Here is a 23,449-nt window from a genome sequence, read left to right on the forward strand (position 1 = left end):
TACTGATAAGGGGAAAAATAACCAATGGAGAATTGCTATGCTATCTTGTCTGTGTAAGCTGAGTGGGAGTTTGCGTTCTTTTTTGGGAGGAGAGCGAGGAGGACGTACGTGTGAGGAGCGGACAGCGGTTCCAGGTGGAATGTTGGATGGTGGCCGAAGGCTCAGAAGGTCGTTGTGGAAGGAACCGGAGGCGTGAGCTCCAACATATTAAAATAGGTACACAAACTGACAACTTATTATTACTTTGGCGTCTTTAGGTTATCTATTTCTACTAACCCATCACTAAGAAATCACTATAAAGTTGTAATTATTTACTCGCTTTTGGATATTGTCTGATATTTGTATTGTGAGCATGTACTGGGGGGGGCATTACACTACTGGCAGGGCGACGGCGGTTCACCCTAGGCGAACGGGGGTCAACTGGGGGTACGGAGGCTACATATGGTATTAATGGTAAGACTCTTGGCAGTGTGGAGGATCACAGGGATCTTGGGGTCCGAGTCCATAGGACGCACAAAGGTACATTTGCTTTGTGGTTAAGAACACATACGGTGTATTGGCCTTCATTAATCGTGGAATTGAATTTAGGAGCCAAGAAGTAATGTTGCAGCTATATAGGACCCTGTTCAGACCCCACTTGGAGTACTGTGCTCAGTTCTGGTCGGCTCACTACAGGAGAGATGTGGAAGCCATAGAAAGGGTGCAGAAGAGATAGATAGATAGATAGATAGATAGATAGATAGATACTTTATTCATCCCCATGGGGAAATTCAACTTTTTTCCAATGTCCCATACACTTGTTGTAGCAAAACTAATTACATACAATACTTAACTCAGTAAAAAAAATATGATATGCATCTAAATCACTATCTCAAAAAGCATTAATAATAGCTTTTAAAAAGTTCTTAAGTCCTGGCGGTAGAATTGTAAAGCCTAATGGCATTGGGGAGTATTGACCTCTTCATCCTGTCTGAGGAGCATTGCATCGATAGTAACCTGTCGCTGAAACTGCTTCTCTGTCTCTGGATGGTGCTATGTAGAGGATGTTCAGAGTTATCCATAATTGACCGTAGCCTACTCAGCGCCCTTCGCTCAGCTACCGATGTTAAACTCTCTAGTACTTTGCCCACGACAGAGCCCGCCTTCCTTACCAGCTTATTAAGACGTGAGGCGTCCCTCTTCTTAATGCTTCCTCCCCAACACGCCACCACAAAGAAGAGGGCGCTCTCCACAACTGACCTATAGAACATCTTCAGCATCTCACTACAGACATTGAATGACGCCAACCTTCTTAGGAAGTACAGTCGACTCTGTGCCTTCCTGCACAAGGCATCTTTACAAGGATGTTGCCTGGATTGGGAAACATGCCTTATGAGAACAGGTTGAGTGAATTTGGCCTTTTCTCCTTGGAGCAGCGGAGGATGAGAGGTTACCTGACAGGGGTGCATAAGATGATGAGAGGCATTGATCATGAGGATAGTCAGATGCTTTTTCCCAGGGCTGAAATTGCTAACACAAGAGGGCACAGTTTTAAGGGTCTTGGAAGCAGGTACAGAGATGTCAGGAGTAAGTTTTTTACGCAGAGTGGTGAGTACATGGAATGGGCTGCCAGCAACGGTGATAGATGCGCATACAATAGGGCCTTTTAAGAGACTCTTGGATAGGTACATGGAGCTTAGAAAAATAGTGGGCTATGGGTAACGCTAGGTAATTTCTAGAATAAGTACATGTTTGGCACAGCATTGTGAGGTGAAAGGGCCTGTATTCTGCAGTAGGTTTTCTATGTTACAGAAACATAGAAACATAGAAAATAGGTGCAGGAGTAGGCCATTCGGCCCTTCGAGCGTGCACCGCCATTCAGTATGATCAGGGCTGATCATCCAACTCAGAACCCTGTACCTGCTTTCTCTCCATACCCCGATCCCTTTAGCCACAAGGGCCATATCTAACTTCCTCTTAAATATAGCCAATGAACCGGCCTCAACTGTTTCCTGTGGCAGAGAATTCCACAGATTCACCACTCTCTGTGTGAAGAAGTTTTTCCTCATCTCAGTCCTAAAAGGCTTCCCCTTTATCCTTAAACTGTGACCCCTCGTTCTGGACTTCCCCAACATCGGAAACAATCTTCCTGCATCTAGCCTGTCCAATCCCTTTAGAATTTTATACGTTTCAATAAGATCCCCCCTCAATCTTCTAAATTCCAGTGAGTATAAGCCTAGTCGATCCAGTCTTTCTTCATATGAAAGTCCTGCCATCCCAGGAATCAATCTGGTGAACCTTCTTTGTACTCCCTCTATGGCAAGAATGTCTTTCCTCAGATTAGGGGACCAAAACTGCACACAATACTCTAGGTGTGGTCTCACCAAGGCCTTGTACAACTGCAGTAGAACCTCCCTGCTCCTGTACTCAAATCCTTTTGCTATGGACTTCCGGTAAGATGGCGATCGCTTAGCTGCTCCGAACTTTTGTTCCGTTACTGTCGCTACCTTTGCACTAAATGTCTCCATTTTATAAAGCTTAGTTAGGAATTATTTCGGTATCTCTTACTTGCCTGTGAATATATCTAACCTACAATGTCTAGCAAGAGTTCTAAATCCGGGAGAAAAGAAACTACGACCTCGTCAGACGTGACGATGGAGGCGCTTGAAAATCTCCGAGACGAAATCTTAAAGCAAATTAAAACCGCTTTCAAACAGTTAGAAGAGAAACTGGATCGGATCAACGATAAAGTAGACAAACATGCTGAACACTTATCTCGCATCGATTCGACTTCTGAAGCTTTAGAAAGTCGGGTTCGATACTTGGAGACTCTCTGTTCCAGCTTAGAGGAAAAATCTAATAAACTTCTTTCCAAAATGGTGGATCTCGAAAATCGCAGCAGACGCTGTAACATCAGAATTCTGGGATTACCAGAGGCAACTGAGAAGGGGTCAACCGTGAAGTTTTTCACCGAGTTTCTCTGTGAGATATTCGGGAAGGATCTGCTTCCAAACCCGCCCGAGCTGGAACGGGCACACAGAGTTAACGTCCCCGCCGGAATTCTGGGATCCCGTCTACGACCAGTAATCTTGTGTTTCCATCAATACCAGGTAAAACACAGTCTGATTGTGGAGGCACGTCGCAGAGGCTCTTTTTCTTTCCAGGATACAACCATTCGCTTTGTGGAAGATTTTGCACCCCAGACCTTTAAGATGCGCGCTGAGTATAAAGGCGTAATGAAAGTGCTTTTTGATCGTGGTTTCAAACCTTCCTTTCGTAATCTTGCTGACCTAAGAATCAAGTTTAATACCGGGGAATTCAAGTGGTTCAAATCAGCGAGGGAAGCTGAAGCGTTTGTGGCAAGTCTTCCGGCTATTCAGTCATCTTCGGAATCTGATCGGACCTCCTAAAATGGTGGATAAGTACTCCTCGTAGTAAAATTACTTTCTCTGGACTCGGAATTCACTTGAATCACTCAGACATTATTCACTGAAACTCTAAAGGCTGTTGACAATCTCTCCCGGGATTTGGTGTGTGTGTAATCTATTTTTACCTCTGTATAACTTTACCTACAGAGTTCTACAACTAAATCTAACTTGTTTTGGAGGTTTGAAGTCTTTAGTGAAGGCCTCCCTGTTTGTCGGTTCACAGTTCAACTGCTGATTTATTTTTCCTCTGTTTTAAATACTTATTTATTTTATCTTTTTCTTTTCTTCATCCCCTTTTTTTCCCCATTCTCTGAATGTTTTTTTCTCCCCTCTCGGTAAACGGTTGATACATACTCGTCTTGAATTTATAATTTTCCCCTTCCTCTTTTTTTTTCTTTTTCCTTCTTACCTTTTTTTTTCCCTTTCTCTTACTTTATTCTTCTATAATATTTCGCGGGTAGGTTAGTTTTGGTTTTCTTCCGATTCGCTCTGTATTAAGTTGTATATCTCGGCAGAAGGTGTTCTAATCTGCAGTTATGTTTTCTAGTGCATAAACTAGTTACTGTTTGTTATAGCATTTATACGGAACTGCTGTCAATGACACAGATCTGGAAGTTGTATGTGGGTTAATTTCTCTGGTAGAGCTAGCTACTTGTTTTGGTAGCCATCTAGTTTTGGGTTGTGTGGGTGGGGTGCGTTTTCCAGTTCCAACATTTCTTTATTGTTTAGGACATGTTTATATTTTGACCTTACGAATCTATGTTTACATCTCTGCTCCCAGACTGCTATTGTACCGCTTGATTTTTTATATGCCTGCTGCCTTTTATGCATTAGTAATTGATAATGGCTAGTGCACTTAAATTTGTGAGCTGGAATGTAAACGGACTGAACCACCCTGTTAAAAGGAGGAAGGTATTCTCACATATTAAACAACTCAAAGCTGACATTGCTTTCCTCCAAGAAACTCATATTCGTTGTTTCGATAACTCCCGGCTTCTGTCCAAGTGGGCGGGTCAGCATTTTCATTCATCCTTTGCCGCTAAAGCTAGGGGACAGAGGCGGGCTCTGTCGTGGGCAAAGTACTGGAGAGTTTAACATCGGTAGCTGAGCGAAGGGCGCTGAGTAGGCCACGGTCAATTATGGAAAACTCTGAACATCCTCTACATAGCACCATCCAGAGACAGAGAAGCAGTTTCAGCGACAGGTTACTATCGATGCAATGCTCCTCAGACAGGATGAAGAGGTCAATACTCCCCAATGCCATTAGGCTTTACAATTCTACCGCCAGGACTTAAGAACTTTTTAAAAGCTATTATTAATGCTTTTTGAGATAGTGATTTAGATGCATATCATATTTTTAACTGAGTTAAGTATTGTATGTAATTAGTTTTGCTACAACAAGTGTATGGGACATTGGAAAAAAGTTGAATTTCCCCATGGGGATGAATAAAGTATCTATCTATCTATCTATCTATTCTTATTAACTCAAATATTCCTTTTGAACTCCATAATAAAATATCGGACACAAATGGCCGTTTTATTATTGTTTCTGGTAAACTATATAACACTAAAGTTGCACTAGCAAACCTGTATGCCCCCAACTTTGATGATGTTAACTTTTTTGAACGGTTTTTTTCCTCACTACCAGACTTAAACTCATACCCTCTTATATTGGGTGGTGACTTTAACTGTTGGTTGGATCCTAAACTGGACCGATCGTCCTCTGTTACCAGATCACCTACCAAATCTGCCTTAGCTATTCAGTCGTTTCTCTCTAATTTTGGTATCTCTGATATATGGCGTTTCCTCCATCCTATGGAGAGAGATTATTCCTTTTTCTCACATGTTCACCATACCTTCACTAGAATTGACTATTTCCTACTCGATAACCAACTTATCCCATTTGCCCACACTTGTGACTATCAGAGTATACTGATTTCTGACCATGCCCCAATTACCCTCTCTCTGAACTTTCCCGGTCTCCCTCAGAGGAACAAACACTGGCGGTTCGATTCAACTTTATTATCGGATGATGATTTCGTAAAATTTATTAAAGACCAGATAACCTTCTATTTTAACACTAATACATCACCTGAAGTGCCATCCCAGATTGTCTGGGATGCCATGAAAGCATATTTGAGGGGTCAAATAATCTCTTACACAGCAAATCTCAATAGAAGATCCCGTGCAGATCGAACAGACCTCATTAACCAGATTAAAGATGTGGATCAATTATATGCCCAAACTAAGAACCCTGAATTATACAAGAAGCGCGTTGAACTCCAAACTAAATTTAACCTTCTGTCCACTCAACCTGTCGAACGCCAACTTCTCGAAAGCAAGAGCCGCTTTTACATTCATGGGGATAAGTCTGGTAAATTCCTAGCCAATCAGCTGAGGCGTTCTAAAGCCAAACAACATATTACAAAGATCCGGAAGGAGAACGGAGACTTTACATCGGATCATTTAGAAATTAATGACGCATTTAAAAATTTTTATTCTCGGCTTTATTCCTCTGAATCCCTGAATGACAATATCTCTGTGGATCAATTTTTACAGAATCTGAATATCCCCTCACTTTCATCTGATTTCAAAGCCAAACTTAATGCGCCTATATCACTAGAAGAAATATCTTTTGCAATTTCTGCACTGTCCTCAGGGAAATCTCCTGGACCTGATGGGTTCCCTGTGGAATTTTATAAATCATTCTCCTCACTTCTTTCTCCTCAGTTACTTTCAGTATTATCTGATTCGTTTAACTACGGCAAATTGCCACCCTCTTTCAATGAGGCATCTATTATTCTTCTTTTAAAAAAGGGCAAAGACCCAACAGAGTGTTCCTCGTACAGGCCGATCTCTCTGCTCAATGTTGATGTAAAGATCTTAGCTAAAGTGTTGGCTCATAGATTAGAAACTGTTATTCCCTCCATTATCTCTGATGACCAAACAGGCTTTATTAAAAACCGTCTCCCTTTTTTTAACATTCGGCGTCTATTTAATATTTTATACTCAGTTCCAACTGAGACTCCAGAATGTGTTATCTCCCTTGATGCGGAGAAAGCATTTGATCGTATAGAGTGGAACTACCTTTTTGCAGTCTTAGAAAAATTTGACCTCGGCCAAAGTTTCATCTCTTGGATCCAATTGCTGTACCTATGTCATACTGCTTCTGTTCTAACTAACTTTCAGAAATCCCAAGTATTCAATCTCAAACGTGGCACCCGTCAGGGATGCCCCTTAAGTCCCTTTCTCTTTGATTTGGCTATAGAACCTCTGGCGATAGCATTTCGAAAATGTCCTGAACTGACCGGGATTTGGAGAGGGGGTGTTGAACATAAAGTCTCTCTCTATGCTGATGACTTACTACTCTTTCTCTCATATCCGTCTACATCCTTACCTCTAATGTTTTCACTTCTTGACCAGTTTAGCCAGATCTCTGGCTATAAACTCAACTTACATAAGAGTGAACTTTTCCCAATTAATAAAGAAGCACAAGAACTAATATTTCGAGATCTCCCTTTTAAAGTAGTCCATAATCAATTTACTTATCTTGGAATTACAGTCACAAGGAAGTTTAAAGATCTCTTTTGTGAAAACTTTGTCAACCTTTCATATGCTACAAAACAGAGTCTGGCACAATGGTCACCTCTATCTATGTCCTTGGTAGGTCGTATCAATGTTGTCAAAATGTATGTTCTCCCCAAATTCTTATACTTATTTCAATCTATCCCAATTTTTATTCCTAAATCTTTTTTTGATTCCTTAGACTCTATTATTTTGTCATATCTGTGGCAGAATAAGCGCTCTAGAATTAATAAAATCCACCTCCAAAAATCTAAAAAAGAGGGTGGCATGGCTTTACCTAATTTTCGCTTATATTACTGGGCAGCTAATATACGTTGTGCTGCCTTCTGGTCTTTCTTCCACGGTCAACCTGAGTGCCCTAACTGGGTGGCAATGGAGTTGAGCTCCACTAAAGAATTATCTATATCTGCACTTCTTGGCTCTGCACTCCCTAGCAGTCTGCCCAGATCAATAGCTAATCCTCTGGTTAGACACACTTTGCGTATATGGGCTCAGTTCAGGAAATGCTATGGTTTCCAGGGGTTTTCCATTTCTAGCCCTGTCGCACATAATCACCTTTTTTTACCTACCACGTTCGATTCAGCATTCCATGTTTGGTACAGGAAGGGCATTAGACATTTTGAAGATCTCTTCATTGATAACCGCTTCGCTTCTTTTCAACAGCTCTCTGTTAAGTTCAACCTGCCTAACGCTCACTTTTTCAGATATCTCCAAATCCGACACTTTACGGCTCCTTTAATTCCTAACTTTCCTGAAATGCCTGCGAAAAATGTTATGGACCTATTTCTCTCCATTAATCCACTAGGTAAAGGTTTAATTTCAATTATCCAAGATAAACTAGCAGCCTTACGACGGGCCCCTGTGGATAAAATTAAAATGGCCTGGGAGCAGGATTTAAATATCTCCTTATCCGAGGAGAGCTGGGACTCAGTTCTCAAATCGGTTAACTCAACCTCTCTTTGTGCTCGCCATTGTCTCTTACAGTTTAAGATTGTTCATAGAGCCCATATGTCTAAATCTAAACTATCTCGATTCTACCCTGGCATTAGTCCGCTCTGTGATAAATGCAAGAGGGGCTTGGCCTCTCTCATCCATATGTACTGGCTCTGTCCGAGCTTGGAGAAATTCTGGAAAGATGTCTTCACTACACTATCGGGTATTCTGAATCAGCACCTAGAACCTAACCCCTTAATTGCTCTGTTCGGTTTTTGGGGCGAGACAGATTTATGTCTGGGTCCGACCAAATGCCGAATACTATCCTTTGCCTCTCTCCTGGCGAGACGCTTGATCCTCCTTAGATGGAGAGATGTTGCCCCGCCCACTCATGCGCAATGGCTTAACGACATTATGGCCTGCTTGGACCTCGAAAAAATTCATTATTCAGTTCTCAATTCGGACTTAAAGTTCCATAAGATCTGGGGGCCTTTTATCGAGTACTTTCATAACCTTCCTCTTGACTAGGGTTTTTTTTTTCTTTTCAGTCCCTTGCTTTCAGCTCCCTTTTTTTTTCTGGTAGTAGGCATTATTATCCTCTGTTGCTAAGTGTATTCACAGTCTGGGAGTTTGACTGTCCGGACTTATACTCTCTATATTGTGTGGTGGTTGGTCTGGAATTGCTTTTTTTTCTTGTGTTGTGGGGTTTGGGGAGGACACTAAGCTCACTTGTCTTTAATGTAGGTGCTTTTTTGTTAAATTCTCTTCCTGTGTAGCATATTGTTATTGTATGCTTAACCTTGCTCTGTATTAATGCTCCTCATTGGGATTTGGGGTTTTTAATTTTGCAAAATGTTTTGAAAAACTAATAAAAAAATTAAAAAAAAAAAAATCCTTTTGCTATGAATGCCAACATACCATTTGCCCTTTTCACCACCTGCTGTACCTGCACGCCCACCTTCAATGACTGGTGTACAATGACACCCAGGTCTCGTCGCATCTCCCCTTTTCCTAATCGGCCACCATTCAGATAATAATCTGTTTTCCTGTTCCTGCAACCAAAGTGGATAACCTCACATTTATCCACATTAAATTGCATCTACCATGAATTTGCCCACTCACCTAACCTATCCAAGTCACCCTGCATCCTCTTAGCAACCTCCTCACAGCTAACACCGCCGCCCAGCTTCGTGTCATCCGCAAACTTGGAGATGCTGCATTTAATTCCCGCGTCTAAATCATTAATTTATATTTGTAAACAACTGGGGTCCCAGCACTGAGCCTTGCAGTACCCCACTAGTCACTGCCTGCCATTCTGAAAAGGTCCCGTTTACTCCCACTCTTTGCTTCCTGTCTGCCAACCAATCTTCTATCCACATCAATACCATACTCCGAATACCGTGTGCTTTAAGTTTGCACACTAATCTCCTGTGTGGGACCTTGTCAAAAGCCTTTTGAAAATCTAAATATACCACATCCACTGGCTCTCCCCTATCCACTCTACTAGTTACATCTTCAAAAAATTCTATAAGATTTGCCAGACATGATTTTCCTTTCACAAATCCATGCTGACTTTGTCCGATGATTTCACCTCTTTCCAAATGTGCTGTTATCACATCTTTGATAACCGACTCCAGCATTTTCCCCACCACCGATGTCAGACTAACTGGTCTATAATTCCCCGGTTTCTCTCTCCCTCCTTTTTTAAAAAGTGGGGTTACATTAGCCACCCTCCAATCCTCAGGAACTAATCCAGAATCTAAGGAGTTTTGAAAAATTATCACTAATGCATCCACTATTTCTTGGGCTGCTTCCTTAAGCACTCTGGGATGCAGACCATCTGGCCCTGGGGATTTATCTGCCTTTAATCCCTTCAATTTACCTAACACCACTTCCCTACTAACATGTATTTCTCTCAGTTCCTCCATCTCACTAGACCCTTGGTCCCTTACTATTTCCGGAAGATTATTTATGTCCTCCTTAGTGAAGACAGAACTAAAGTAGTTATTCAATTGGTCTGCCATGTCTTTGTTCCCTATAATCAATTCACCTGTTTCTTACTGTAAAGGACCTACAATTGTCTTGACCAATCTTTTTCTTTTCACGTATCTATAAAAGCTTTTACAGTTAGTTTTTATGTTCCCTGCCAGCTTTCTCTCATAATCTTTTTCCCCTTTCCTAATTAAGCCCTTTGTCTTCCTCTGCTGGTCTCTGAATTTCTCCCAGTCCTCAGGTGTGCCGCTTTTTTTTGCTAAGTTATATGTTTCTTCTTTGGACTTGATACTATCCCTAATATCCATTGTCAGACACAGGTTCACTACCTTCCCTGCTTTATTCTCTTGCTAAACTGGGATGAACAATTGTTGTAGTTCATCCATGCGATCTTTAAATGCTTGCCATTGCATATCCACCGTCAACCTTTTAAGTATCATTTGCCAGTCTATCTTAGCTAATTCAAGTCTCATACCTTCAAAGTTACCCTTCTTTAAGTTCAGAACCTTTGTTTCTGGATTAACTATGTCACTCTCCATCTTAATGAAGAATTCCACTATATTATGGTCACTCTTACCCAAGAGGCCTCGCACGACAAGATTGCTAACTAACCCTTCCTCATTGCTTAATACCCAATCTAGAATGGCCTGCTCTCTAGTTGGTTCCTCGACATGTTGGTTCAGAAAACCATCCCGCATACATTCCAAGAAATCCTCTTCCTCAGCACCCTTACCAATTTGGTTCACCCAATCTATATGTAGATTGAAGTCACCCATTATAACTACTGTTCCTTTTTTGCACGCATTTCTAATTTCCTGTTTAATGCCATCCCCAACCTCACTACTACTGTTAGGTGGCCTGTACACAACTCCCACCAGTGTTTTCTGCCCCTTAGTGTTATGCAGTTCTACCTATATCGATTCCACATCCTCCAGGCTAATGTCCTTCCTTTCTATTGCGTTAATCTCCTCTCTAACCAGCTCCTTTTCTTTCCTGTCTATCCCTCCTGAATATTGAATATCCCTGGATGTTGAGCTCCCATCCTTGGTCACTCTGGAGCCTTGTCTCTGTGATCCCAACTATATCATATTCATTAATAACTATCTGCACATTCAATTCATCCACCTTGTTACGAATGCTCCTCACATTGACACACAAAGCCTTCAGGCTTGTTTTTACAACACTCTTAGCCCTTATACAATTATGTTGAAAAGTGGCTCTTTTTGCTTTATGCCCTGGATTTGCCTGCCTGCCACTTTTACTTTTCACCTTACTACTTTTTGCTTCTACCCTCATTTTACACCCCTGTCTCTCTGCACTTGTTCCCATCCCCCTGCCACATTAGTTTAAAGCCTCCTGAACAGCAGTAGCAAACGCTCCCCCTAGGATATTGGTTCCAGTCCAGCCCAGGTGCAGACCTCCCCCAGAACTGGTTCCAATGCCCCAGAAATTTGAATCTCTCCCCCTTGCACCATTTTTCAAGCCATTATTGTCATTAGGCATGCTCCCCAATCCAGGCAACATCTTTGTAAATTTCCCTTTGACAGTTTCTATATCCCTGGTCTCAAAGGGTTCATCTTCACCATGGATGTGTAATAATTCTAGATTGACCCTTAGAATTCCGCAGTCCTCATCATCCACCCCATTAGCTACCAATTAAGTAAATCATTCTTTGCATCTCTACAAAATTTCCCCACCTATATTCTTTTTCCCTTCCTATTTCAACATTTGAAAGAAACTGTACCCTCCATGACTCAGTGATCTGCTCTTCCGTGAACATATCGTGCACAGTCTTTGGACTTATCCAATGCAACCAGAGGATGTTCAACACCCAGCACTTTCACTCCTTCCCTTCCCATGATCCAGAAATCCAAACAGTCTTTCCAAGTGAAGCAGCAATTCACATGCACTTCTTCCAATCCCATGTTCTGCATTCAATTTTCACACTGTGGATTCTATACACGACAGAAACAAAGCACAAATTGGATAATTATATTCAATCCACCAGAGTGACACTAGGTTTCCAGCTGCTGCCACTTAAATTCTTCATCCCACTCTGACCCAAACTGCCTGTAGCCTCCAACGGTGTTACAGTAGACACAAATAATTGAGAATCACTTAATCTAACACTTGGCCAAAAACAGCCTCCAGGACTCAGTTTCAAAACCTCCAAATCTTTCTTCTTGTGCATATCAAAACTGGTGATTGCACTTTTGTCTAGTTTATCTTTCACAATTTATACAGTGCCCTGCAAGGTCAATCAGTCACAGCCTGACTATCAACAACACAAAACAGAGACAAAACAGTATAATGTGACCTTAACTGCTACATTCACTCATTAGATCTCACCCTCAGGGAAATATTCCTTGTGTTCTACCTAGCCATCTTTCACACTCCTGATACTGCAAATCAGCTTGTCTTCTTTCTTTTCTTCAATCCATGACCTGAAACATTAACTAATTCTGTTTCTACAGATATCTATTGCTGGAGGAAGAAGGCATCTTTCATGACAGATTTTTTTCCCACCTTGGCAGCAGGGTTAAGGATCTAGCTAAGCAGCAACACACATCCTTAGGAGGAAGAGTGAAGAACTACAGGTAGTGATCCATTCGAATACCAACGACAAAGGTAGAAAGAAATACAGGGAGCTCGTAGTAGATGGAAGAAAACCAAGAAATGAAACACTGTATTTACATAACTGACCAAAAATTTCACTAAGTAATGGTGATCAACTCCAAGCCATTGACAGCTGGGAGTTTACAATGGTAATACCATTTAACGTCGTCAAGACTCTTGCGGTTATTGGAGGTGGTCACTTTCCACTATCTACATTACACAATACACAAAATGCTGGATAATTCAGGTCAGGCAACATCTATGGAGGAAGTGAGCTGTTAGATTTGGACCAAAAGGTAGAAGATAGATAGCCAATATAAAAATGTAGAGACATGGGGAGCAGCAAGACCTGACAGGTGATTTTGCCTGCTCCAGTAGGCATCAACCACATTAATCCCATCTTCTAGCACTTGGCCCATAGCCTTCTATACCGAAGTGATTCAAGTGTTCATCTTGACACTTCTTAAATGCTGTCAGTGACTCTGTTACCACCACCCCTTCTGCCAGTTCCAGGTACTCACCACTCCCTGCAGGAAAAAGGTTTCAGATTCCGTCTAAATTCCTTCTTCTCTCTAAATCACTTATCCCTTACCCTAAATCTATATCCCCTATTTTTCTCTACCACTATTTATATCCCTCATAGCTTTATGTATCTCCACCATGTCCCATCTTAAGCTCCTTTGCGTCAGGAAGAAGATTCAGCCTCTCCTCATAATTAAAATGCTATGGCCAAGGGAACACTCTGGTGAATCTCCCCTGCGCCCTGTAATGTACAGTGTTATCACATTCTTTCTATAATGCTATAGTGTGGTGATCAGAACTGCAATATTCCGGCTGAGGTCTGACTCAGATTTTATAAGGTTGGAGCATAACCTCCCTGCTACTGCATTGAGAATCCAGACCTTCCAGTATTCCATATATCTTTGTAGCCACGTTATATACCTGCTTACATAGCTTCAAGGTTCTTTGGAAGTGGAATTTAACATTGAACATCAGCACTTCTGATTATATGATGAAAGAAGCAAGAGACGATCGCTTTAGACATGGACAGTGCTTTGAGAGACTTGAGAAGTAATGCCCCATGGTTGACATTGTTGAACTCCAATATCCATCTTCCATTTTCCACCCCAGAATTGATCTGCATACATGCTCTCCTTTCTCTTGCCTTTCTTCCCGATTGTTTATTCATTTGACAGAATTGTGGGCATCACTGGCTTTTACTACCCATTCCTAATTGTCCCTAAGAAGGTAGCAGGGCACTGTTTTGTTGAATCACTTCTAGCCTGAAGGTATGCCTACAATGGAAGAATGGGTTCTAGAGTTTTGATCCAATAGCAATGGAGTTACTGGATCTAAACAATGATAGTGTATTTTCAGTCAGGATAATTTACAACTTGGAGAATCATATGATTTGTGGTGAAGTTTCAACACGCCTGCTGCCTTTACTCTACTGGACAGTGAGTATAGGGAGGTACTGTCAGGGTATGCTAAGCAAATAACTGATCATTTTGCAGAAAGTACACCCTGCAGCTTTGGCGGTGGAGGAAATTAATACTTGAGATGCTGCTGAAGTATTAATCTGCTTTGTGGTGATGGTGTCAAGCTAAATGAGTCTCGCTGAAACAGCCCTCATAGGGTACTGGAAGAGCTATGCCATTGTATGTCAAGGATAGAGGATTAAACTGCCTCGAACAGGGGCACTTTACCTTCAACAAAGTCATCAACTTTTAAATACTGTGGTTCATATGTTATTGCCAGTTTTTGGCCTATGTCTGAGTGCAGTCTTGCAAGCATAAGGGAGTGCAATTATGGAAAGTGATTATGGCCAATGGGCATAAAGGGACAAATATCCTCTTTCCTGTGCAATAAACATCGATGATTCAGTAATACACGAGGAAATCTGCAGATGCTGGAAATTCAAGCAAAACACACTTCGTCAGGATGAAAGGGTCTCAGCCCGAAATGTTGACTGTACTCCTTCCTATAGATTACTGGTCACCAACCTTTTTAAGCCCAAGATCCCCTTCCTCGGCTTTAGTGAAAGGCAAGATCGACCCCAGATCAATTAGTCACACGCATGCGCACCGGGGCGGAAAAGACCAGAAGTAAAAGTAATGTATGAACACCAGGGGTACCCACCCTTTTTTGCAGCACAGGCCGGTTTAATATTGACAATATTCTTGCGGACCGGCCGACGGGGGTGGGGGGGGTGTTAAACATGACGGGAATACAGCGATGCTCGAAGCAGGTTCCTTATGTCCAGTCTATTCCACAATTTAGTTTACGCGGCTCTCGGCGCTTAGCTTCTGTCCCGCTTGCTCATGTTTTTTCTGCTGAAAAAACTCAACGGGTTTGTCTTTCAGTGCAGGGTGCTTGGACTCAAGGTACCGAAGCAGTTTTGAGGGCTTCATTGCCTCATTAGAGAACCTCCCACCCGCCCACCGCCAGACGCCTTGGCCAGGTATTGCTGCTCCCATACCGGGGCCATGGCGGTCGCAGTCTGGAGAGAGCATCGGCCGACAAAAGTCTGTTTCAGTAGATCACAGCGAGGTAGCAGCTCTGCTACTTATGTAACGCTGAGCCCAAATTAGGTTGTCTGCGAGTATTTTAGCACTGGGTTCCACACGAACATTCGGTGCGCTAAACAGGTTTAGAGGCAGCGCCCATCTGTCCGCACTCCAGGCCAGTAGCAATGGCACTTCCCGCCAGCCGCGTGAGGCCAACCAGTGATCCCTGGCGCGAGGGTATCAATGCGTTTAGGCAACTGATGACCTCGCGTGGGTTCAAGTTCAACAGTGGCCGTGACAGGGAATGAGGAAAAGTGCAGCTGACTCGTATCGTTTCCTCGTAGCCCGGTGGTTGGGGACCACTGAAGTACACTGTGTAGTGCGGGGGAGCGACACGCATGCACACTGGGCAGAAAGAACAGAACTAAAACTCCGCAACCCAGAAGCAATCTCTCAACAGAATTTGTGTATTTATTTTTCTTTTTTACTTCGGGATCTACAGGGAAAGTCTCAAAGATCGACCAGTCGATCGAGATCGACGGGTTGGCGACCACTACTGCCTGACCTGCTGCATTCAACCAGCAATTTTGGTGATGATTCTGTAATAAATACTTTTGTGTATCTAAATACGATTCATCCACTGTATCATATTTTAATAGAACATTGCACAGCACATTACAGGCCCTTCGGCCCACAATGTTGTGCCGACCCTCAAACCCTGCCTCCCATATACCCCCCCCACCTTAAATTCCTCCATATACCTGTCTAGTAGTCTCTTAAACTTCACTAGTGTATCTGTCTCCACCACTGACTCAGGCACCAACCACTCTCCAAGTGAAAAACCTTCCTCTAATATCCCCCTTGAACTTCCCTCCCCTTACCTTAAAGCCATGTCCTCTTGTACTGAGCAGTGGAACCCTGGGGAAGAGGCACTGGCTGTCCACTCTGTCTATTCCTCTTAATATCTTGTACACCTCTATCATGTCTCCTCTCATCCTCCTCCTCTCCAAAGAGTAAAGCCCTAGCTCCCTTAATCTCTGATCATAATCCATACTCTCTAAACCGGGCAGCATCCTGGTAAATCTCCTGTGTACCCTTTCCAATGCTTCCACATCCTTCCTATAGTGAGACGACCAGAACTGGACACAGTACTCCATGTGTGGCCTAACTAGTTATTTTTTCAGATGTTCTGGTGAGTGTTTTGGGGTTAACACAATTAAATTAATACAAAATTAACCTGGCTGCCTCATTGATCATCAATGACAGGATTTTAAACAGTTAATCAAATAACAGCATTCTAAAGGGAGAATGAGGCACCTATAGCTGACAAAGACAACATAAATGCAAAAGAGAGGACACACAATATAGCCAAAATTAGTGGAAAGGTAGAGGACTGAGAAGCTTCAAAAACCAAAAAAACAACTAAAGATCAATGAGGAGATATAAGATGAAATGTGATGGTGTTAGCGGATAATATAAAAGAACATACTAATTTCTGTTCTAATATATAACAATTAAAACAGAGGTGAGTGGATATTGGACCACTGGAAAATGATGCTGGAGAGGTAGTAATGGAGGGGAGGGGGAAGACTGACAAACTACACATTCTGCATCTACCTTCACTGTGGAAAACTTCAACATTAATGTCAGAAATTGAGGAGTGTCAGAGGGAACAAGTGAGTGCAGTTGCTGTTACTAAGCAGTAGGTTCTTGGGAAGCTGAAAGGTCTGAAGGCATACCAGTCCATAAAATGATAAGACTTAGGAGCAGAGTTATGCCATTAATCTTTTCTGCCATCCAATCATGGCTGATTTATTATTCCTCCGAACCCCATTCTTCTGCCTTCTCTCCATAATCTTTTATTCCCTTTCTAATCAAGAACTATCAACCTTTGCTTTATATACTCAATGGCTTGTCACCTAGATGGACTACACCCCAAGGTTCTGAAAGCGATAGCTCAAGTGATTGTGGAGACATTAATAATGATTAAGAATCACTACATTCTGGAACGGTAGAGTTTCCCTATCAGAATCCCTCCAGTAACTTTCGCCCCAATGACATTAATCTCACCAGCCTTTAGTTCCCTGCCTTGTCTTTACAGCCCTTCTTAAATAAAGGCTAATGATGGTAAAAAAAATTCATAGCTTAAGAGACATTTATATAGAAATATGAACAGATAGAAAATTGTGTTATACAGATTATATACAGACAGATATGCAGATTAAATTGGCTTCTTAGTACAAACATCTGCCAAAGGACTTGCTCCTATGCTGTGTTGTTCTATGTTCCCCAGCAATTTCTTCCTTAGTTTCCAATAACCCTGTGGATTTATCCAACTTTATGAACTTTAACACTCTCAGCACCATCTCTTTTGTACTGATTATATGTTTCGAGACATAACTATTCTCCTTCTTGAATTCCCTGGAGTCCATGACCTTTTCCATGATGAAAAGTACTCCTCTAAGACCACAAAACCTCCTGCGGCTCCTCACATAGATGACCACACTGATCCTTAAGGGGACATATTCTCTCCCTGCTTACCCTTCTGCACATAAAGAATCTTTTATGTTTCTTTATTTTACCTTGTCTACTAAAGTTAAATTATACTCAAGGTATTTGCTTGATCCCAGATGCCTCCTGTTTCCTGACCATCTAATATTCTTGTGGCAGCAGACTGAGCCTCAATTCTATGGATCAGATCTTCTGTTGCACCAAGCTGGCTGATATTTGACCACCAGTTTAGTCAGGTCTGTCCTGGGTGTAGTCATGCAGTGGGAGCCAGTATCAGTACTGGAAAGCAGGACTTGTGTGGGGACAACCCAGTATTTCCTAGCAATAAGTATTGGCAGGAGGAAGATTATGTTCCAATATTTCAGTGAAAAGGTAGTTCCTTCAACTTTAGACCTCTCCCTTGCACGTTGATGACCATTCAACTTCAGTGAGTTTTCATCAACCTGAAACATTAACTCCCTCTCTCTCCCTTACACCCCAAAAGAATGACATTTATAATCTCAAAGTACACATTTTACAGTTTTTGTAATGTGTTCATGGTTCATTTTAAAAGAATGATGAGATCACTATGCAGTTTATAAACATCATACATATGTCCAAAATTTTTACTTGAGTGTTCAAGCTATTAGGACGAAATAAGATTCTCTTTTTTTATGCACACAATTACAACACAAAGGGCCAGTACAAGTTGTGCAAAATCAAATGCTCCAATCATACTGCTTTTGCACATACAGTGTCATTTTAATCTCTATGGTCATCTGAGCTAGAGTTAATTATAATAGAGTGAATGGCATATCGCTTCATCTTGGTATCTTTGGCCAGTGGAATAATGGCTTAGATTATCTGGGCAAATCTAATGGTTGGTTTACTTCTGAGGATATAAACAAGCCATTTCTAAACCTAAGGAAGTGGCACGAAATACATAGGCAAGGTCACGCATCACTATGTTCTGAAAACTTACCTGGAACATCAATTAATCTTTTGTAAACATTCAGAAAGGCTGCCTCTGCTTCTTTGCTTCTTTTACTTAGTGCATCAATCTGAAACACAAGTGGTAAATTCTTATTACAAAAGAAAAGAAACACTTATATCATACATTATACATCATACATATATCAAAACAATCTTGGCAACAGTGCATTAAAACCAAATCCTAAATTTCAGGTATTACAACTTCTCGTATACAAGTTCTGCTCTCCAAATCCATTGTATGTATTCATCCCTTCTCCCACACTTCTCCCTTCAGAGCTTTTCTCTTTGTTATTACTTTCCTCTTTGTTTTTCTTTGTCATTATTTGCTCTGAAGCTTTACATCTCTTATGAGCACATCCCAGTATTGATAAAAGCTCACCCACCTTATTTTCCCCTCTTCATAAATATCGCCTGGCCTTTTTTATGATTGTGACACATTTAACAACAGAGCAGTTCCCCCATTCAATTATAACATTGTTGCTAGGAATCTTATTTACCATATTTCTGATCTCCTTGTCAAACCAAAATTGGTCAAATTTAATTACCCACACCTAAAACTAAAAAATGAAAATGACACCAGACAAAAAGCAATTTGTGAAATGAACTGACACCAGTAACGTTTAGGAAAGAGAACAGTCAACAGATGCTTACCCTGTGATGCCAGCTTTGGTCACCTGCCAAACACTAATTACCGTAGATTCCGGACTACAGAGCGCACCTGATTTTTAGCCGCTGGCACTAATTTTAGAAATAAAATCATTTTTTTAAATGTAAAGGCCGCACCGGATTTTAGGCCGCACCGGATTTTCGGCCGCAGGTGTCCCACGTTGTAATATGAGATATTTACACAGAAAGATATTACACGTGAGGATTTTTTTAACTTTTAATTAAATCCATATGGTAACAAAAACAAATACATATTGCAAATGCTTTTTTTCGAACCGTGCCCGTACGCGGCTACTTTTAAATATACGTTGCGTATACTTCTTTACTGAACAACATTCCAATATCTCCTAACGACTGGTAAAAAATATATATACTGCAGCCTACCAGGAAAAGTTATTGATACCTTTAACTTAAAAGCAGAGTTCGCTCGGATCCAAAGCCGCTCGCGTAATGCCGCTCCCCCCCTCCTTTCCGTTTCATCGCAAACGGCATTTAAAAGCAGATTTCGCTCAGATCCAAAGCCGCTCCGCCGCTCGACCCCCTCCTTTCCGTTTCATCGCAAACGGCATTTTCCCACAAGACGCCGCGAAACCGGGTGTGTCGTCATAGCATCCCGCGATGTAGTACAGAAAACAAATATAGTTTAAACTAAGAGGGTAGGTAGCACAATGCTTCGAGTGTTTTCCATGTTGATGAGGGTGAGTACAAATGACTGATTTACAATAATTTAATTGTGAAAGTGCGCTTGATTTATCGTACAATTTCATTGGACCTCTGTGAACTACTCATCAATTTTATTGGTCTACTGTTATGAGGCAAAATGTTTACGAGGCGGCATGAAAAAAACCTTGCATTAGCCGCATCGGATTATTGGCCGCAAAGTTCAAAGCTGTTCAAAATGTGGGAAAAAAGTAGCGGCTTAAAATCCGGAATCTACGGTAGTTGTGGGATCACACTCAAACCACCACACCTTCAAGCACTACAGAAAAATCTGATTTGCTTTTTAAAAGATAAATCTCCCTTTCCATATTAATAGAATTCCTAAAAATGAGAACAGGGATCACAATGTGCAATTAGACTGCAAATGTATTTTCCAAAGATGAAAGCATGGCAACTTTATACTGCATACAGATATTGTGCAACCTGAGGTAAATGAGTTGTTGGGGGCTGTTTCCCTCAGCATGAACCAATACCTTCAGTAGAGAAGACAGTGTAAAACCAGAAAGGAATACTTAATTCCAGCTTATTTTCCAAAGATCATCATGTATATGTGTAGTTGGTATTGTAACTGAGAAAACACTGAGGATGGCTTAAGCAGCTCAATGGATGCCCTGAAGCACCACACACAAAGTTGTGCTCTATCCAGGGACAGCCAGGCCAAAATACAAACAAACCCCCTGAAGAGACTCCAGATTGTTAACTACAGCTTATCAATATAGAACTCAAGAGACACAAGAGGTTGCAAATGTTGAAATCCGGAGCAAAATAAAAGCAACTCCAGTACAGAAGATCTTCTACCAGAGAGTTTATACTTGATAAATGGTTAAAGATTATAAGAGGCATTGATTTTAGCATTCATTTCAAGAGGTCTAGAATACAACAGCAAGCATGTGATGCCGAGGCTTTATAAGGCACCTCGAGTATTGTGAACAGTTTTGGGACATCTTTGAAAAGATAAGCTGGCATTGGAGAGGATCCAGAGGATGTTCACAAGGATGATTCCAGGAATGAAATGGTTATCATATGATGGCTCTGGGTCTGTACTAGCTGGAATGCAGAAGGATGGGGGGGGGGGGGGGGGATCTCATTGAAACCTTTCAAATGTTGAAAGGCCTAGAGAGAGTAGTTGTGGAAAGGATGGTTCCTTTGGTGGGAGAGCCTAGGAGAAGAGGGCATGGCCTCAGGATAAGAGGGGTGCCCTTTCAAAATAGAGATGCAGAGAAATTTCTTTAGTCAAAGGGTGGGAAATTTGTGGAATTTTCTGCCACATAAAGCTGTGGAGGCCAGGTCGTTACGTGTATTTAAGGCAGAGATTGATAAGTTCTTGATTGGACATGGCATCAAAGGTTATGGGGAGAAGGCCGGTAACTGAGGTTGAGGAGGGAAAAAAAATCAGCCATGACTGAATGGTGCAGCACACTCAGTGGGTCAGATGGCCTAATTCTGCTCTTAAGTCTTATGGTCTTTTTCCCAGGATCAAAATATTTAAGGGCATAGATTTAAGGTGAGAATGGTAGGTTCCTGGACTGTGTGGCCAGGCATGGTAGTTAAAGCATTTAGATATGCACATGAATGTATAGAGAATGGAGGGCCATGGTCATCATGTAGGGAGAAGGGATTAATTTAGTTAGGTGATTAATTACTCATTTGGTTAATTTGGCATAACTCGTGGTTCAGGCAACCTCTGTGGAAGTAAATGAATGATTGGTGTTTCTGGTCAAGACCCTTTACTGAACAGCAAGAGAAGAGGGTATATAGCCAGTATCAAGAGGGGTAAGGGTTGGGACAAGGGTTGGATAGTGGTAAGTGGGTCCAGGTGGGAGGGAAGGTTGGATTGTCAGCTGGAGGAAGAATGAAAGAAGCTTGGAGGCAAAAAGGCTACAAATGAAAGGAGGAATTTGATAAGAGAGGAAGGAGGGAAATGGAATGAAATAAAGAAGGGATGGTGGACAAATGCGAACAGTGAATGAAGGGGTAGGAAAGTCAGTGGGAGCAGTGTTTTGGTGTTGGGCAGATGCAGTAGGGGAGGAGAAAAAATTTAAAGAAATCAAGCCAGAAGGAAGTGGATGACATATTGCAAGGTGTTCAATAGTCTCAAATACATTCATAAATTGGGGATGCAATTTCAAATAGTATATCACACCACTAACATCCAACAACGCTCAACGTACAACATTCCCAACTCCCACTTTCAGACAATTTCTATCATTCAGACTTTGTGTCAAATTAATGCGCACCATGACATCCTCACATGGTTAATTGCTACATGCCTCACATCCACCTTTCACAACAGCGATTAGATTATGTCAGGTACATCAACTATACAATAAGCATAATACTTATTGACAAATGAGTTTACTTTACAGATCAACATGGTGCAGTATCGAAGCAATCAATCATTCATGAGGGAAAGAAAGGAAATATGCACAAACCATCAACAGAAAACACATTTCACTTAACTTGATCTTTGATCAGTGATTGCTTAAAGATGGCACTATTGTAGACTTGCGTCGACCTACCCACATTCCACAAAATTCTCTGATTTAAAAATTAGATGGCTTCAGTTCCGATATTTTGAACTCAATGGACAAATCGAGTCAGTGCCAACTCCTTGCAGTGTTCCACAGGATTAAGGTAAGGACTTATTAGGACAGCTTACTAAACATAGCAACACACACAAAAAGCTGGAGGATCTAAGCAGGCCAGGCAGCATCTATGGAAAAGAGCAAACAGTTGATGTTTCGGGCTGAGACTTGTCATTGGGTAGTAGATGAGTAGTTAAAATATAATATTTTAAGCAAGTCTGCCAGAAAGCATGTGGGCAAAATCAAGGATCCTGCAGGAATAACATCAGCTGTGCAGCAGGGTTTTCAACAGACTGCAGCTTATGTATACCTTCATGGTGGTGATGTATGCCACTAATATATCATGGGCAGGAACTAAGCACAGTTAAAAGCAGATTTTGCAAGCTGTAGAGCTGAAAGAGCCAAAAGTCAAACCAGCATAGGACTTACACTGAACGGTAGTGGACTAGGTAATATAATGAAACAGAGACCTAGGAGGTCAAGAACGCAGTTCATTGAATGCAGTGTCAGAAATAAACAAGATGGTGAAAAAAAGTATTTTGCCTATTGGTCTTCATCAGTCAGGGCACTGAGAACTGGAATTGGGACATAATGATGCAGTTGCATAAATCGTTGGTGAGGCTGCATGTGGAGTACAGTTTGGGTTACCTTGCTGTAAAAACATGAGGTGAAACTGGAAAATAGAACAGAAAAGATTTATGAGGATGTTGCCCGGACTAGAGGGCAAGAAATGCAGGAAAACACTGGCCAGAGAACTTGGGAGAATGAGGGGTGTCTTTACAGAAATGTATGAAATTAAGGGTACAGAAGTCCAAAATCAAGGGCCATGTATTTAGGGTGGGGTGGGTGGCAAATTTACAAAGGAACTGTGGGGCAAATTTTTCCACCCAGAGCAAGGTGAGAACATGGAACAAGCTGCTACAGGAAGAGACTGAGGCAGATATAATAGTATCAT

At 41.6% G+C, this 23,449-nt stretch overlaps 1 protein-coding gene across 5 annotated transcripts in view; it reads right to left on the bottom strand.

Moving 5' to 3' along the window:
- LOC140731911 (protein CASP-like) overlaps window positions 1–23,449 on the bottom strand; it is a 725,429-nt gene that overhangs the window by 530,993 nt on the left and 170,987 nt on the right. For all 5 annotated transcript variants that reach the window (XM_073053890.1, XM_073053887.1, XM_073053886.1 and 2 more), the window contains exon 4: window positions 18,513–18,591. In XM_073053890.1, the coding sequence (XP_072909991.1) occupies window positions 18,513–18,591 (79 nt within the window). The remainder of the gene's footprint in view (window positions 1–18,512; window positions 18,592–23,449) is intronic.

Source organism: Hemitrygon akajei, chromosome 8 (genome assembly GCF_048418815.1).
Source record: "Hemitrygon akajei chromosome 8, sHemAka1.3, whole genome shotgun sequence".
In the NCBI taxonomy this organism is placed as follows: Eukaryota; Metazoa; Chordata; class Chondrichthyes; order Myliobatiformes; family Dasyatidae; genus Hemitrygon; species Hemitrygon akajei.